The sequence below is a fragment of the Emys orbicularis genome, chromosome 2 (assembly GCF_028017835.1).
Source record: "Emys orbicularis isolate rEmyOrb1 chromosome 2, rEmyOrb1.hap1, whole genome shotgun sequence".
NCBI classification, from domain to species: domain Eukaryota; kingdom Metazoa; phylum Chordata; order Testudines; family Emydidae; genus Emys; species Emys orbicularis.
This window is the reverse complement of record NC_088684.1, coordinates 76,235,329-76,250,858: the sequence shown is the minus strand read 5'-3', so window position 1 is coordinate 76,250,858 and position 15,530 is coordinate 76,235,329. Positions and strand designations below refer to the sequence as shown.

The 15,530-nt window shown below is 37.5% G+C and overlaps 1 protein-coding gene across 1 annotated transcript in view; it reads right to left on the bottom strand.

The window, feature by feature from the left end:
* Window positions 1-9,178, bottom strand: part of CCDC178 (coiled-coil domain containing 178) — a 310,284-nt gene extending 301,106 nt beyond the window's left edge. Inside the window, exons 1-3 of the mRNA XM_065399325.1 lie at window positions 9,130-9,178; window positions 6,736-6,875; window positions 5,375-5,409 (exon numbers count right to left, since the gene is read on the bottom strand). Coding sequence (XP_065255397.1) covers window positions 5,375-5,409; window positions 6,736-6,875; window positions 9,130-9,178 — 224 coding nt within the window. The remainder of the gene's footprint in view (window positions 1-5,374; window positions 5,410-6,735; window positions 6,876-9,129) is intronic.
* Window positions 9,179-15,530: the final 6,352 nt, after the last annotated feature.

The following is a 15,530-nucleotide window of genomic DNA, read 5'->3' as shown; positions in this document are numbered from 1 at the left end:
CCACAGCCATGAGGCGCTAGTGATGTCCCTCTACAAGTACTGCTAGGCATAAGTCTCCAGCTCCAGTGAGCTTGGCGCACACACACCTAAGTGGAATACACATCGGCATCCACTTGAAGCTGAACTTGGTACTATTTCCCATCCAGCACTTCCAATTATGAAGTAGAGGAGACTGGATAAATACAGATGTGAGTAGGATGCTTACTGGAGTGAACTTTGCTTCTGTGAAGAAGTTAAATTCAACTGCTTTTGTACTAAGCCACAACAAACCAAACATGGTGAATACTTAAGTTTAAAAGCAAACAATATATTCCAAAATAAAAGAACAGCAAAGTAGGGAGACCAGATGTCCCGATTTTATAGGGACAGTCCTAATATTTGGGGCTTTTTTTTTTTTTTTAATATGGGCTTCTATTACCCCCCCCCCACCCCCATCCCGGTTTTTCACAGTTGCTATCTGGTCACCCTACAGCAGCGGTTCCCAAACTGGGGTTCGTTACAGGGGGTTCTTGGTAAAAAATTCCCTAATTGCGGACAGAGCTGTCCCTAGGGACCCCGGACAGCATGGGGCCAGCAGCCTGGAACCCCTGGACTTCCAAGAGCTAAGCAGATCAAAGCCAGCATCTCTATCACACTGAGGAGATTTAAACTTCAAGACTCCTTATAAGAAATGGAAAGGGAGGTGGATATTTTTTGCTGTTTTTAAAATTAAATAGGCAGGTAGTATTGTTTTTAAAATTATTATAAAGAACAAGTTTAAGCTTTGTTGTAACGTGCGTTGTTTGCCTGGACTACTCAAGACCTGAATGCTTATGTAGGAGGAACTCTTTGAGTTGGCTTCTTAAATACCTTCATGCTGTTTCAAATCTGATACTCCTTGATGAAACATAGGAGCCTGGTCTTATAACAGGCTTATTCAAAGTGATACAAGCTACGGAAGTGAGATCTTGGAAGAGTGTTGCCGTTTTCATAATGTAATAAAAATAGTGTAATTATAAATAATAATTAATAATAAATAGTGTGCAATAAGCATGTCATAAAAACAAATTTTATATTTCCAAGATCACTGCTTTTATAATTTATGCTCAGGTAAAGGAGAAAATCCCTGGAAATATTCATTTTTAGGAGGGGGTTCGCGAGATTTGACATTTTAGTGAAAGGGGTTCACAAGTTGTTAAAGTTTGGGAACCACTGCCCTACAGCAAAGCTATAAAGAGTGTTGCTATTATACAAGAAAATATATATATGAAAAAGAAAATTAAGACCATGTATCATTCTAGTCTTGCGAGATTTTGAAAATGGTATGCTTCTATCTTGTACTTTCTAATAATATATGATACACTTAGAGGTATAGGTAGGATGAATAACTGAGCAGGTTAAGGTTTAAGTACTCAATTAATTGGCTTATTACCTGTTTTAAAAGAGAATAACTGTTTGCCGGAATGTCTTCTGACACCTAAAAAGCCAGCAGTTATAAGTCCCTTGACTTTTACGGGTCCTGTTGTATTGATTTCAACAGTCACAACAGTTCCCAACCAATTATCTGCTACTAAAGGCTTGAGCAAGACACTGTGGCTCAACTTCCACTTGGAGAGGTGGTGGCAGGGATCCCCCACCCAGAGAGGCAAATGCAGGGGCCCTTTTCCTGCCCAAGAGCAGCAGCAGAGGTCCCACTTCCCACAGGGAAGCAGAAGATTCCCCCTTTCCCTACCCGAAAAGCCAGGGTGGCAGCAGAGGGACCCACCAATATTTACCCCAGCACCCAGTATGTATCTGTTTGGGGGGCTGGGAGGGGACCAGTGCATTCTTCTCTTGATGCCAAAGTCCTCTGCTTGGATGCTGTTGGTGGGCATTCCAGAGCTCTGAGTCTCGGCATTAACACCCGTTGAGTTGCATAGGGCAGCTCTTCCATCTCAGAGCTATTGTTTCAAGCTGTCTGCTGATTCAGGCAGACATCATTGCATCAGTTACTCTTAATACACATTTTCAAGGGTTTCTTTACAACCATGAGGGCTAGAAACTTATTAAATGAAAGCTGGAATTCTGGTGTAATCACATGATTCCTGGAGCTAGGGCCTTACACACAGGCATTTAGTGCTTATGCTCAATTGCTGAAGCCATAGAGGCTCCTCTGCTATGTTCTACACATACAGCACTGCAGCCATCTCCCACATGCGTCAGTACATATTTCCATCTGTCCTATACAGCTTGCGTAGACAGTGGGAAGTGGGGCCAACACCAAGGAAATGAGGAGGGAAGGGAAGCTGGAGACAGATTCTGGGTAATGCAGAATCTGGGAGGCCAGATGCTGACCTCCACTATGGGTGAATGGAGGGTCAATAGTAGAATTTTCTCTTCCCCACTCCCTGCCTGAGCCCATCTCAGCTCCCACTCCTCTTGTCTAACTGCAGTGCAAAAGGGAAGTATGAAAGAGACCCAGAAAGAGAGAACATAGAGCTGAGAGTGAAATGGCAGGAAGGACACATAGTTGATTCAAAAACAGCTGCAGCCACAGCACCAGACAGCTAACACCTTCAGATAATTAAGACCCCAGATATGGAGAGAAGATGAATGAGGGGATAAAAGGGGGGAGGAGGGGAAGAAGAAGACAGAGAGCTGAGGTCCTTAAGGAAGACAGGACAAAGAAGGAGTGATAGGAAGGGAACTAAAGAGACTGGAAGTTTGGAAAGAGGAAGGAAAGAATAATGAGTGGAAAGGAAACACTGGGAGGACCAGAGACTAAGAATTTTTGAGGAGGCTAGAGTGTGTGTAGAGTCTTGTGAAACTGGAAGGAGGTACCAGAATCTGAAAAGAGAGTGATACAGGAAAAATAGGATTTGGAACATCAGCCAAGGACTGCTACTGGAGACACCTGGAAAACATCAGAAGGGGAGAAGTTCAAAGATTGTTAAGAACACCAGAAGAAGCCCAAGCAGAACATTCAGACTCAATGAAAGGAGGAGGGAACTCAATGCACAGCTTGGGAGCCTGTTAGTTTCCCATTCATGTTTCCCCAGCCATATGGAGCATTCCTGGATCTCAGGAAACTGAAAACAGGGAAAAACAACGAGGAGTCCTTGTGGCACCTTAGAGACTAACACATTTATTTGGGCATAAGCTTTCGTGGGCTAGAACCAACTTCATCAGATGCATGGAGTGGAAAATACAGGAGCAGGTATAAATGCATGAAAAGATGGGAGTTGCCTTACCAAGTGTAAGGTCAGTCTAACGAGACAATTCAATTAACAGTAGGATACCAATGGAGGAAAAAATAACTCAGCAAATCAGCAGCCAACCAGAAACAGTCATCTACGCACCCAGTAGCTTGATATCAATTGAACTTTTCCTCATTTTCACTCTCTCTCACATTGGGAAGGAGTAGGGGAAAGGGGCACCAAAATTGAGTTGATGGCTCTCTCAAAATAGTAGAGAGGGTAGGAGGTGTTATTCTTCAATTGTTAAAATAAATTATAAATATTTGAAAACAGACTATGGATGAAAATGTGTTAAAACATTTGACAGTCAAGGGTTACAATAAGTTAGGCAAGGGTTAAAAGGAATTTACCAATACTACTAACAAAATTATACAGTAGTGCTAAAAGCAATTTTTTAATACAAATACTGGATAAGTATAAAAAAAATATTCAAAAATAGAAAATAAAATGCATAAAAATTATATTTAAAAATAAGAAAAGATTATGTATAAAGCCAAAAGGCATGGGTTAAATATATGGTAATTAAAACTACAAAACAGAGTAAACAAACGTTAAATATAGTTTTTAAAACAAAAAAGGAAAGAGTTATTCAAAACACTGAAATGGCAACGGTTAGATACAATTTTTTTTAAAAACAGTACAATCAAAATTCAGAAAAAGAAAGGGTTAAAATACTCTACATAGCGACAATAGGCTACGATGAATAACATCAAAGCAACAGACACTAGGCTGGGGTTAAGAAAGAAAAAGTGGAATTCAGCTTTAGTCATGAGATAATGATGGGGAAGTCTTAGGTCTCTTTATTTGGTTTGTCTGCCAGGCCGCAATCCTGCAAAGCAGCTCCATGCAGACAGACCCCTGACCTGCATAGCAGATTATTAACTACACTGATGTCTGCACAGGAGTAAAGGTTCCCTCAGGCAAAGCAGTTTGCAGGACTGGGGCCTAAATTAATGTTACTAGACTACAAACTCTTCAGGGCAGGTCCGATGCTTTATTTGGCTGTATGATGTCTAGAACATTTGGGGGGCTCAGCAAATAAAAAAATATATTCATTGGCCAATAACAGTTAGTCCTGATTTCAATTAAGTCAATGTCAAATTCATATATGCATACCTGAGAAGATACTGGATATTGACCAATGAACACAAATAGGATCTGTTCTCAGTTACACTAGTGTAAATCTGGAGTAAAATCACTGAAGACAATGGAGTTACTTTGGATTTACACTGTCGAACAGAGATCGGAATCCAGCCTCCACCCATTCTTTCATGTTATTGCTGTTATAAATGATTTAACAAAGTGAAAAAAGGCAGTTCTAAAAACAGATATATAGATGGAGTTGGTATTATTAAGGTTGCCTGATCCTTAAAAGCATCCCTGCCAACCAAAGATGAAAGATTTTGAAACTCACACAACTAGGTCACAAATAATACTGAAAGTACGAAAAGGTATTTATTTAGTGTAAAGTTTAAAACTATGTAGGATGAGAAATTTGAGGGAGATGATTAAAAATGTCTATTTCCTCTCAGTATGATCCGCCACCAAGCATTGTCAATTTCAAAGGACTTTTTCCTCTACCCATGTTTTGGAATTGTCTGTCCTCTTTTCTGTGGCTTCTTACATAGTTAAACAGCATCTGAGGTAACTGATCTCTTATAGAAATTCAATAAATGTTACATATAAATCAAAGAAAGTTTAAGAAAATTTACACAGAACTACATGAGTTTACAAATATCACAGAGCATTGCAATGAAGTATGGTTTATCATAACTAGTCTGTCCTTCACACTTAATACTTCAAGGCCAAGATTTTTAAAAATGAGACTTTACAGTAAATCTACAACTTCCATATTTTAGCACCTAACTAAGCAGCCTGATTTTCAGACGTGATGAGCACCTAACAAATCCCCATGATATCAACTGGTCATTTAGGTCAAATGCTCCATATACCATTATTGATCCCCTGAGTCATCCAGTTCCCCAAAATGCTACCTTTAAAAAAAAAAAAAAAAAAAAAAAAGTATGGTAATTATAGTTCCATTCAAAGCAGGGTGGAAAATGTGTGAAGTGCTGAAGTTCATATAGTGTGGTTTTTAGGCAGACTAACTTATCAAACAATTATCTGGCATTAAAACAAAAATCATGTATAATTCTTACCACGGAATTTTCTCCTTCTCAAGTGTACGATCATGCTGCAAACATAAAAGATAAATTTCACTAAGGCATCTTGGTCAAATACATGTTTTCTAATGTAAAAGGTCACTAAACTTTACACTGCAAGAGGGACACGTCAATGTACATAAACATGAATTTGTTTTTACCTGCTTTAAAAATAATTATAGCTAATATGTCTTTGGAATTGTGTAGATCCCAAATATATACGGACTCTAACATCCTTTCAGTTAAATAAGAGAAATGATAACCAACCCTAAATAAGAGTCTTTTTTTTAAAAAAAAAACATCTAGTAATAGCTGCTCCATACCATGCCAGAAATTATGAATAAATAATGTTAATACTCAAAAACAGTCTTTGTCAATACAAAAGAATACCAATATAGATGCCATTTTCTATACATGATCTATTACCCAATTTTGCAATGTATCTTTCATACAGTTTCTCCACTTTCTTCAAAAACATGAAGGAGACAGGGTAGGTTCTCCCTTTAACTTCACTAATTGCTATTTGGAAAAACCTCCTCATATAAGAGTATATTCTCTCAATGACCCTGATCATGTTCCCAGAGAAGTGTGTGGCAAATTTCCTGTTATTGTACTATACACACACATATGAATTTTACCTTTCTTCTACCTATCTGCCAGTATGTATCACCTCCCTCATGTCTTCTTTTCACACTCAACTTAGCTTCCCTACTCATATTCTTTTTTAAAATGTATATGCCTGCTGCAAGCCACTTTCCAATCCTCCTGCAAAGTTTCCCGAAGTTTGGGAAATCCTACATACCAAGCTCTAGGAAAAGAAGATGCATAAGTCTCAATTCTACCAACATATAACCAGGTAAGAGAAAATTAGATGCAGTGTTATCAATACATGCTTTTTAGTCGACATTAGAATAAAGAAACACTGCCTTTTATTTTTAAATCAAAGAACTATTAAATGTTGCTAGAAAACAAAATCACTTATTAAAAATGACACAGAGGTGCATAGATCAATTTATTTATCTAGCTAGTTTAGTGTCAAAAAAAGTTTTTTGAATACCATGCAATATACTAGAACAATTTGGCTTAGGAAAATCAAGATGTCCTCTATGTGCCTTTGGATGATGATGTGTGAAACAAATAGAAGACAGCTTGATTTTAATGAGGTAGTTTGACCCTCCAGGACTGTACATAGCTAAAAAGATGTCTTGACTAATAAATGAACTAGCTTGACACTGGTTTAGAAAGAGTATACTACTTTCCATTATTATAAAATAGTAATGCTTTCCAAAGATACAATCTGGTTATCTATTCAGACCCAAGATTCTATTAATATTTGACAATTTTTAGTCATACAGTACCTGTTGAAAGGAGCTTTCTATCTTTACTTCCAGCTCTTGAATGTGATGAATAGCTTTGTTAACACATGGAGATGGAGTATTTACCAAAGCACAACTACGACGCCTGGTGGGGTAACCTAGGAGCATCTCTTTATTCTTACCTGAAAACAAAATGCACACCAAAAGTCACATACAAATGTCAGCTTTTTTTTCATTAATTTTCAAGTAATAAATCTTGGTTTTATGATTAAGAAGACATAGCAGCTAGCTCTAACAATGTGAATGCATTTTGCACAAAGTTCTAGCCCATTGTCATTTACAACAGCAAACATCACATTTCAGATTTTAAAAAACTGCAAGCAGAAGTTGGCAGAGGATTAAAAATACAATCTAAAAGGTGAAAGGAGAAACTCAAGAAAGTATAGAAAAATACAAAGAGGAAGAAACTAAAAAAAAAAAAAAAAAAAAAAAGAGACAAGACAAAGGAGTCTGAGGCCAAAAAGCAATTTAATGCCTTCCTCCATCTACAGCTCATCACAAGTGAAATGAGTTTGATGGTTTATTTCTAGCCCTTAGTGGATAATTGTCCAAATCAGGAAAATGACAATGACAAATAACAGGAAACCAGTGCAAGCTTCTGCTCTAGAAAGGTCCAAAGTGGAACAGAAAAGGTGAAAGAATATCTCTGGTGGACCTGCTTGGCAGCTCTGCATATACTACACCTAGCTCTAGCCAGTGTACACTTTTACTTTTTGGAGGAATGAAAGCATAAAACAATTCTTTTCATTTTGGGGCAGTGAAACTATCCCAGGAATAAACCATTTTAAGCAAACACTTACATTAAAAAACTATAAGGTTTCCCTGAGCCCCCTACTCAATTATATTACCTGATAAAGAACCAGATTGTGCCACCTGACTCACATGCAGCAATATCTTATGACCTGCTGAGTAAGGGACTGTACAACTTAAGTAAGGGTATCAGAGTCTGACCCAAAATGTCATCTATTGAAGAAACCAGGAATCATGCCAAGATACTGAATCCAAACGAGAGTTTTGAAGAAAATATAGAGAATGCCATGTGGCTGTCCTGCAGAACTCCTGGATATAAACTGATGTCAGGCTAGCTACTATCACTGATGTACCTGATGTACATATACCTTCATATGCTCTGAAGATTCAGATACATCTTAATCTGATTTATTGTTATAACAATGAATATGATACGAGACAGCCATTTATATATAATTCTCTTGGAGAAAGTTTCACCTAATCTCTTGGTGTCAAATGAAACAAACATTTGGATGGACTTTTCTAATGACTTTAACCCATTCCAGATAAAAACCAAGGACCTTTTAACCAAAATTTGTGGTGAAGGGCATCATCAGGATAGGAATGACACCCTGCAGAAAATGTTGGCATGATAATTGACTACAATAAACATCCAACACTGCCTCTGGAAGAAAATATGGATGACTGTACCTGGAGCTAGCTAGCTATACCCTGCTGCACTCTCCTAACCAGTAATGCAGCAGTTGCTCTCCCCCTATGCCCTGAGGCACAATCTCTCTCACAGGTCCCCCTGGAATATTGCAGTTCTACATCATGCATAATGTGGGCCAGTATCTAAAAGGCATTATCTGGCTCAAAGGCTGCACAGTTAAAATGGAAAAATACCAGGAAATGCAAGAGTTAAGAGTCCTAGAACAACATTATTTCTAATTTATTGTAAATATGTAGAATCTTCTATTCCCAATTTCTTTGTTAAATCTGTACTAGATTAATATTTTTGAAATATATTTCCAAAAACATGAAGGATACGGCCAAATTAATATTGCTGTGAAAGTTGCAGTTCCTGATTTTCTTCAAATCACTTGTTTAACTGAGCAAGCTCACTTTTCCTTTTTATTTTTTAAAAGTCAGATTATTAAATTCTTTAATTTTATTAGATAAAGAAAATTACCCTCTAACTGCTCAATTTTCTCCTCAATAGATTGTAACCATGGGTTACAAGCAGGACTTCACAAATCCACTCACTGGTGGCAAGTAGGAAATGTACCTTGGTGAAAAGGGTCCCACTCATCATTTTCTGCAGAATTTAAAATTTAATTTAAAAGGACACTTAATTTCAAATCTAATCAATTTCAGTTTTTCCAGACAGAGGAACTGAACTCTAACTTCAGGGGAAGAAGAGCCAAGAATAGGTAGTGGCTTGAGTTTAAGCATTCTATAGCACTCCCTCCACAACAGGATTGTGAAGCAACACTGTGGGCACAAGGAGAGCCAAACAAGCAAAAAACAAATTAAGTACAGTTAAAAAACATAAAAATAAAGCAATTACTTAAATCTTGTTTGAAGGCTTTAAAAGTCTGAACCAACTGAAAACTGTACAATACAAAGTCTTTATAGGAAACTTACCATGTGATGGCTGACTAACATCCTCAGAAGAGCAGGAAAGTGACTCCATTTCAAGCACTATTGCCAATATTACCTTGCAGCCTAAATTTAAAAATGAATTATATATTATTTATTAAAAACAAATACATTTGTTTCATCAGTACAAAATTTATTTCATCCCTGTTAACTAGACATAATGTTGGTCAAAACCACCAAGAGATTTTTATTATGGGTTCAAATCTTTCACCAATAGAAAAGCATGTATGAGACAGCCGATGATATTACAAAGCACCAAATTAAACCATTTTAATTAACAAACTTGATTAAAAATAGTTATAAAAAATGTGGATAAAGACCAAACTGTTAGCTCTTTATTTATATGACCTGACTTTCTAAGCGGTGCATGCTATTTCACATCCAGTCATGATAACAAAAATTATCAAGGATTGTAAAGCTTTAAGAAACCAAATGGATGACCTGTAATATAAATTCAACCTAAAGAACAGACAGTTGATGATGGTCCCTAAATGTGTAAAGTCAGAAACAACTGAAGAATTGTTGTCTGGATGGATAAAAGACACGCAGGGAAAAGACTACCGTACTTACTTAATCCCATACAAGTTTACAGTTAAAAGTTACTACAGTAAATAATATATACCTTTTAAAAATAGCAAGAATTGAAAATAACTCAAATGACCGATTAAAGTAATTTATCTCAATATTTTGTTACCCTTACAGTTAATATATTCAGTTGAATAATATCAAAATGTGAAAATTCACCTTATCTATTCCAAGAACAACCCATTAAAAAAAAAAAAAAAAAAAAAAAAAAAGCTAAGGAACTCCATCATACGTACACATAAAATGGATATATATTATTGTACTATATAAAAGTAGGGGGAGTCTTCGGAACATTAGAGAAAGAAGAATCAGACCACCATGGGCTAAATACTGGACAACACTATGCAACTGAGTTCCAGGCTCACAACTCTTTAGTTGTTCTCCTGCAAACTTTCTGCACACACAGGGCACAGTGATATAAATAATGGAATGGATATGTAGATCCATGTGGTACTCCAGATTCTGCCAAAAAGTTATTGGAACATGACAGCAATTAGAAAATATCTCCAGTGCTATGATAAATATCCCCCACCACACCTTTCAAGACTGATGGTGTGATTCTATGTATAAGAAATATGACCATATGTATCATTGTTACCACTGTTATACAATTGCAACAATTTTTATACAAAGTGTATCATGTGAAGTGTCAATGGAAAAGTTGCAATCTATCACATAGGATTATCCTGTTTATATGCATATCATCTTTGTATCTAAAGTTATGAATATTGGCTATGTATTTGTATCTCCAACATGTGTTTTGTTCCTGGACAACACCCTCCAGCCAGATTTTCATAGATTATACTTTTCCATCAGGGCTAGACAGCCATGTGTTGATGGCCAATTAAGAACACACCACGCTCATAATGGGCCATTGAAGAAATTCATCCCAAGTAATCCTCTCCTGTGGATGTCTCAGGAAGAATATGGGCAATTGCTGCCCCGTGAGACAGCAAAGTATGTAAAGACATATGACCCTGGACTCCATCTTGGGCCAGTTACTTTCCATGTATGCAGGCTGCGGGTTTTGTTTGGGACAGAACTTCCATGCACATGGCAAAGGATATAAAAGACCTCTGAGACACCTCCATTTTGCCTCTTTCCTGGTCTAATTCTCTGGACTGTGGATTTACAACAAAAAGCAGCATCTTGAACTATGGACTGAGAACCTTCCAATCTTTTGGAGGTTACCAGAGAGACTTTGCAAGCCAGCAGTCTATTCCATCACTGCTAAAAACCTGATATAAGGACTTTGTAATCATTTGTATTGTGACAAAATTCCTCTTCTACCTTGGTGGGTCCTGCGCTTATTGGCAGATTTGCTCGCTTCACAGATTCACCCTGTGGGTCAGGAAACAGTCCAGAGACCTTCCCCTCTGGTAGAAGCTATAGGCCAGGTCAGTTCCTCCTGTTTTTGATCAGGAGTTGGGAGGTATGGGGGGAACCCGGGCCCGCCCTCTACTCCGGGTTCCAGCCCAAGGCCCTGTGGACTGCAGCTGTTTAGAGTGCCTCCTGGTACAGTTGCACGACACCTACAACTCCCTGGGCTACTTCCCCATGGCCTCCTCCCAACACCTTCTTTGTCCTCACCACCAGACGTTCCTCCTGATGTCTGATAACGCTTGTACTTCTCAGTCCTCCAGCAGTACACCTACTCACTCTCAGCTTCTTGCACACCTCTTGCTCCCATTTCCTCTCTCTCTCACACACTTCCTCTCCTCTGGCTCCCCCTGGCTTGACTGGAGTGAGCCCTTTTATAGCATCAGAGGGGCCTTAATTAGAGTCAGGTGCTTAACTGCCTCACCTGACTCTTAGCAGGTTAATTGGAGTCAGGTGGTCTATTAGCCTGGAGCAGTCCCTGCTCTGGTCACTCAGGGAACAGAAAACTACTTATCCAGTGGCCAGTATATCTGCCTTCTGCTACTCTGCTGTTCCCAACTGGTCTGGGTCTATCACAGTATGTATGTGTTCTATTAACCATTTAGAACTCTCTTCTTTTCTTTTATTAATAAATCTTCAGTTAGTTTACTAAGGATTGGCTGACAGCATGATATTTGGGTAAGATCTAAGATACATATTGAGCTGGGGTAAGTGTCTGATACTTTGGGATCAGTAAGAACCTCCCATATGGTGAAATGTGTTTTCAGTAACCTCTCACTATAGTAGATTTGATTGTCTGGATGGGAGTTAAGGGCTGAAATGCTTAAAACAGACTATGTTTGGCTTCTGGTTAACCAGTGTGGTAGTGCGAAAGCTCTTTTGTTACTGGCTTGGTGAATCTAATTATAGAATAAATCACAGTTTTGGAAGGTTGTCTGCCCTATTTTTTGCAGCATGCCCTCAGTGTGGTCTATCCCAGGCACCCGGTCACACATGGCTCCTACATGCCTATCACAAAATGTGGGGTACCTCATCCTGTGCACTAAATGCCCCAATATCAACTATGTGGCTGAAACAAGACAATCATTATGCTTTCAAATGAACTCACACAGAAAAACGATACAAGACAAAAGCACCATATCACCCCGGGGTGAAATTTTTCACAAAGCAATCACTCCATATTTGACTTCTCAGTCCTCATCCTCAAAGGAAATCTGCACAACACTCTCTATAGATGAGCTGTGAGCTTAAAAGTCATAACTTAGCTACACATTAAAAATCACGGACTTAATAAAGACATTGGATCTACGGATTACTACAAGAACCTGCAACCTACTAACTCGTCTTTTTTGTCCTATGACCGTAGAAGTGTTAATTGGCCACTTCACCTTGAATGGTCCCTTACAATGTGTATTAACTACTTATGCTAAACAATCTATTCCACATTGAATTTAGGTGTAAAACTGAGTACCTTTCCCAGATCTGAAGAAGAGCTCTGAGGAGGTTCAAAAGCTTGTCTTTCACCAACAGAAGATCTTGGAGAAGATTTGTAGGAGCAGGATTTTATAACTGTACTATGAGAATTAATGAATGATTTGATTTCATCCTGCCAGCTACCCTCTTTAAATAGCAGAAAGGAATGACAGACCAGAACAATCCTTATGACTGATTATGGTCACCCTTTTGTTTTAGGATAAGTTATAATGTCTACTATGGTTTCCTATATGTATTACAAATTAGGCACTCTAGTTAAATATACATTTCTTTGTTTTAAGGTTTAGAAAGTAAGAGACAGGATCTTGTATTGTGTCTATGTTAAGAAGATTAGAGGAATGTTGAAGGCCTGGGCCCCAATGTGAATTGTTTTGATTATAAGATTTAGGAAGGCTTAATTTACAATGCCTTTTCTTGCTCAACATAAAAACTGCTGTATACCTTTAACTGTAAAAGACTGTGTGAATGAGGAATGTATGCATCAGGAAAAGATAAGGTGTGAAGGCCATTGTTATAGCCAGATGGTCAAGGAAGGAGTGAAGAACCATCAATGCGTATCCATAATGAAGAAAGGGAAGATTGATGACCCTGAGGTGAAGGCTAGCACCCCTAAGGACAGGACAATTGATTAAATCGAAACCAGGACAGGATAACCCTCTCGGAGGTGTATTGAAAAGTTTACATCAAAAGATTACACCAATTAAGAGATAACCGGTCAAAAATTGACACAGCAAAATCCATAGACTTCAACAGAGAAAAAAGACTATAAGAACAGGGTGCTTTGCCATGGGACTTTGGATTCATCTTGCTACACTCCAGGAGCATCAGATCATGGCCGACAGAGCCTGGCTCCCCTCTGCGACCAATCTGACTGGCCACTAGATTGATCCAGACTCTGGAATGGTAACTATAAACATCAACTGGCAGGAGTGTGTGTGTGTGTGTGTGTGTGTGTGTGTGTGTGTGTGTGTGTGTGTCTGAAAAGCATAAGCTAACTGCTGTATTCTCAATAAATGCGGCGTTTTTGCCTTCTCCTCTATAAAATATCCCGTGTGCTTTGTATAGCATAACATTTTTGCTTTGCTGTTTACATCAATTGTTGCTGCCTTTCAGGAGCCATCCAAAAATGCCCCACACTGACATTTAAAGCACTGCAAGCAGTCCTGGTAAGGACATGCACCGCTGATACAAAGAACATATGTGGACATGCAAAAGCAATTTAATTACTGTGATGTAACTTCGGTCAACTTAATTTTGTAGTGTAGACTTGCCCGTTGTCTAATATCCTGGTACCAACACTGCTATCACAATGCTACAAACAGACATTTTAAAAGTGAAATAAAAATATCGAGATGGATAAAAATAAATGATTTTTAATTTAAATTAAATAGGTTTATTTTTAAAATATATTTAAAGTTAGTTGAAATTATGACAACTTACATTAACACGAACTTGCTATAATCTATTAAAATCACTTAAATAAAAGTATATATTTGCTGCTTAAGTCTAAAGAAAAATCAAACCACTGAATTGATGGAAGTCACTGGCTAAGCACCTGGAATCAGAGCTTGTTGAAGTGTTAAACCAGCTTTTGACAGCAGTAACCTCTTATTCAGGTGCAGAGAGAATATTTTCTCCATTTCAGTTTATTCAACTAACTCATTTAATTGACTAGCTCACTTAAAATTGAGAAGTGGGAGCTGAAAAAACCTCTTCTCCCCATTTATGAATAAAAGTAAGGTGTGCAGATTCGAAGGGCATGGTGACCAAAAACAATCAGTTTAATTCACTGACTACGGATAAAACTTCCTGTGATTAATAAATCAGTTCATTTTTAATACAAAACATGTTTTGATAGACTTAATTTTTTCCCCTTATGTATCCAGCACATTTAAGGTAATTATATTTAACAAATAAAAAAACTTTAAAATACTGATTTGTTCTTTTTGGTTGAATCTTAAGATCCATTCAAATGGAGCTTGACACTAATTATGAGTAAAAAATTAATCATCTGATAACTAAAAATGCATTATTCACCATTTTCTAATATAAAAAAAAGGAAAAATTAAGAATCTGAAAAAAAGTATGTTAAGCCATGTAACTGCTTAAATAAATGTATACACATACAGTGTATGCTCCTGGTTATCAAAAAGAAGTTAGTGTAAAGGCTACATTAGTTGCAAATCAACATGTTTTAGTACTTACCAACCAATGAAAATCAACCTTTATTTAGGAAAATAACTAAAAACTACAAATGCAGAACAAGATTAAAATCAATTATTTAAGTCAGTGTTTCCTACTTGCTAATTTAACTATTAAAATTGGTGCTTTGAATCAACCCATCCTGAAAAATATGAACAAATGAGTTTAGAAATAATATTGATCAAATGGACACATTTGTACAATTAGTACAATGGGACCCCACTCTTAATTGGGCCTTTGGTTCCTAACTCAATACAACAGTGATTAATCATAAAAATAATAATAGATAGATATTAAAAAGAAATGCCACATCATGTACAAAATATTGACATAATCCTTAGCATACCATATTTTTGGAAATCAATGTATGGGGGGGGGGGGGATTTCACATCCACTAAGCAAGATCTATCTACATCAGTGAACAACTGGGCATATGTAAACAAAGAGCCCAAGATATACTCTGAGACCAGTTGATCAACATATTGAGACACAAGTCTGAAAAAGCATCAAATCTGTTATAAAACATGGCAGAAAAACACAAATGAACCAAGTGCCAAATGAAATGCCATAAAGATCATGGCAGACCACTAGAATGGATTTGTTTGTGACAAACAATGCAGAAAGCATTATTGTTTTGTATTATTATATAGACTCTTTTACTTAGAAAACCTGAACAATATTAGAAGCAGCACAACAATTCACAGACTGAAGGCTTTGAACTAGAA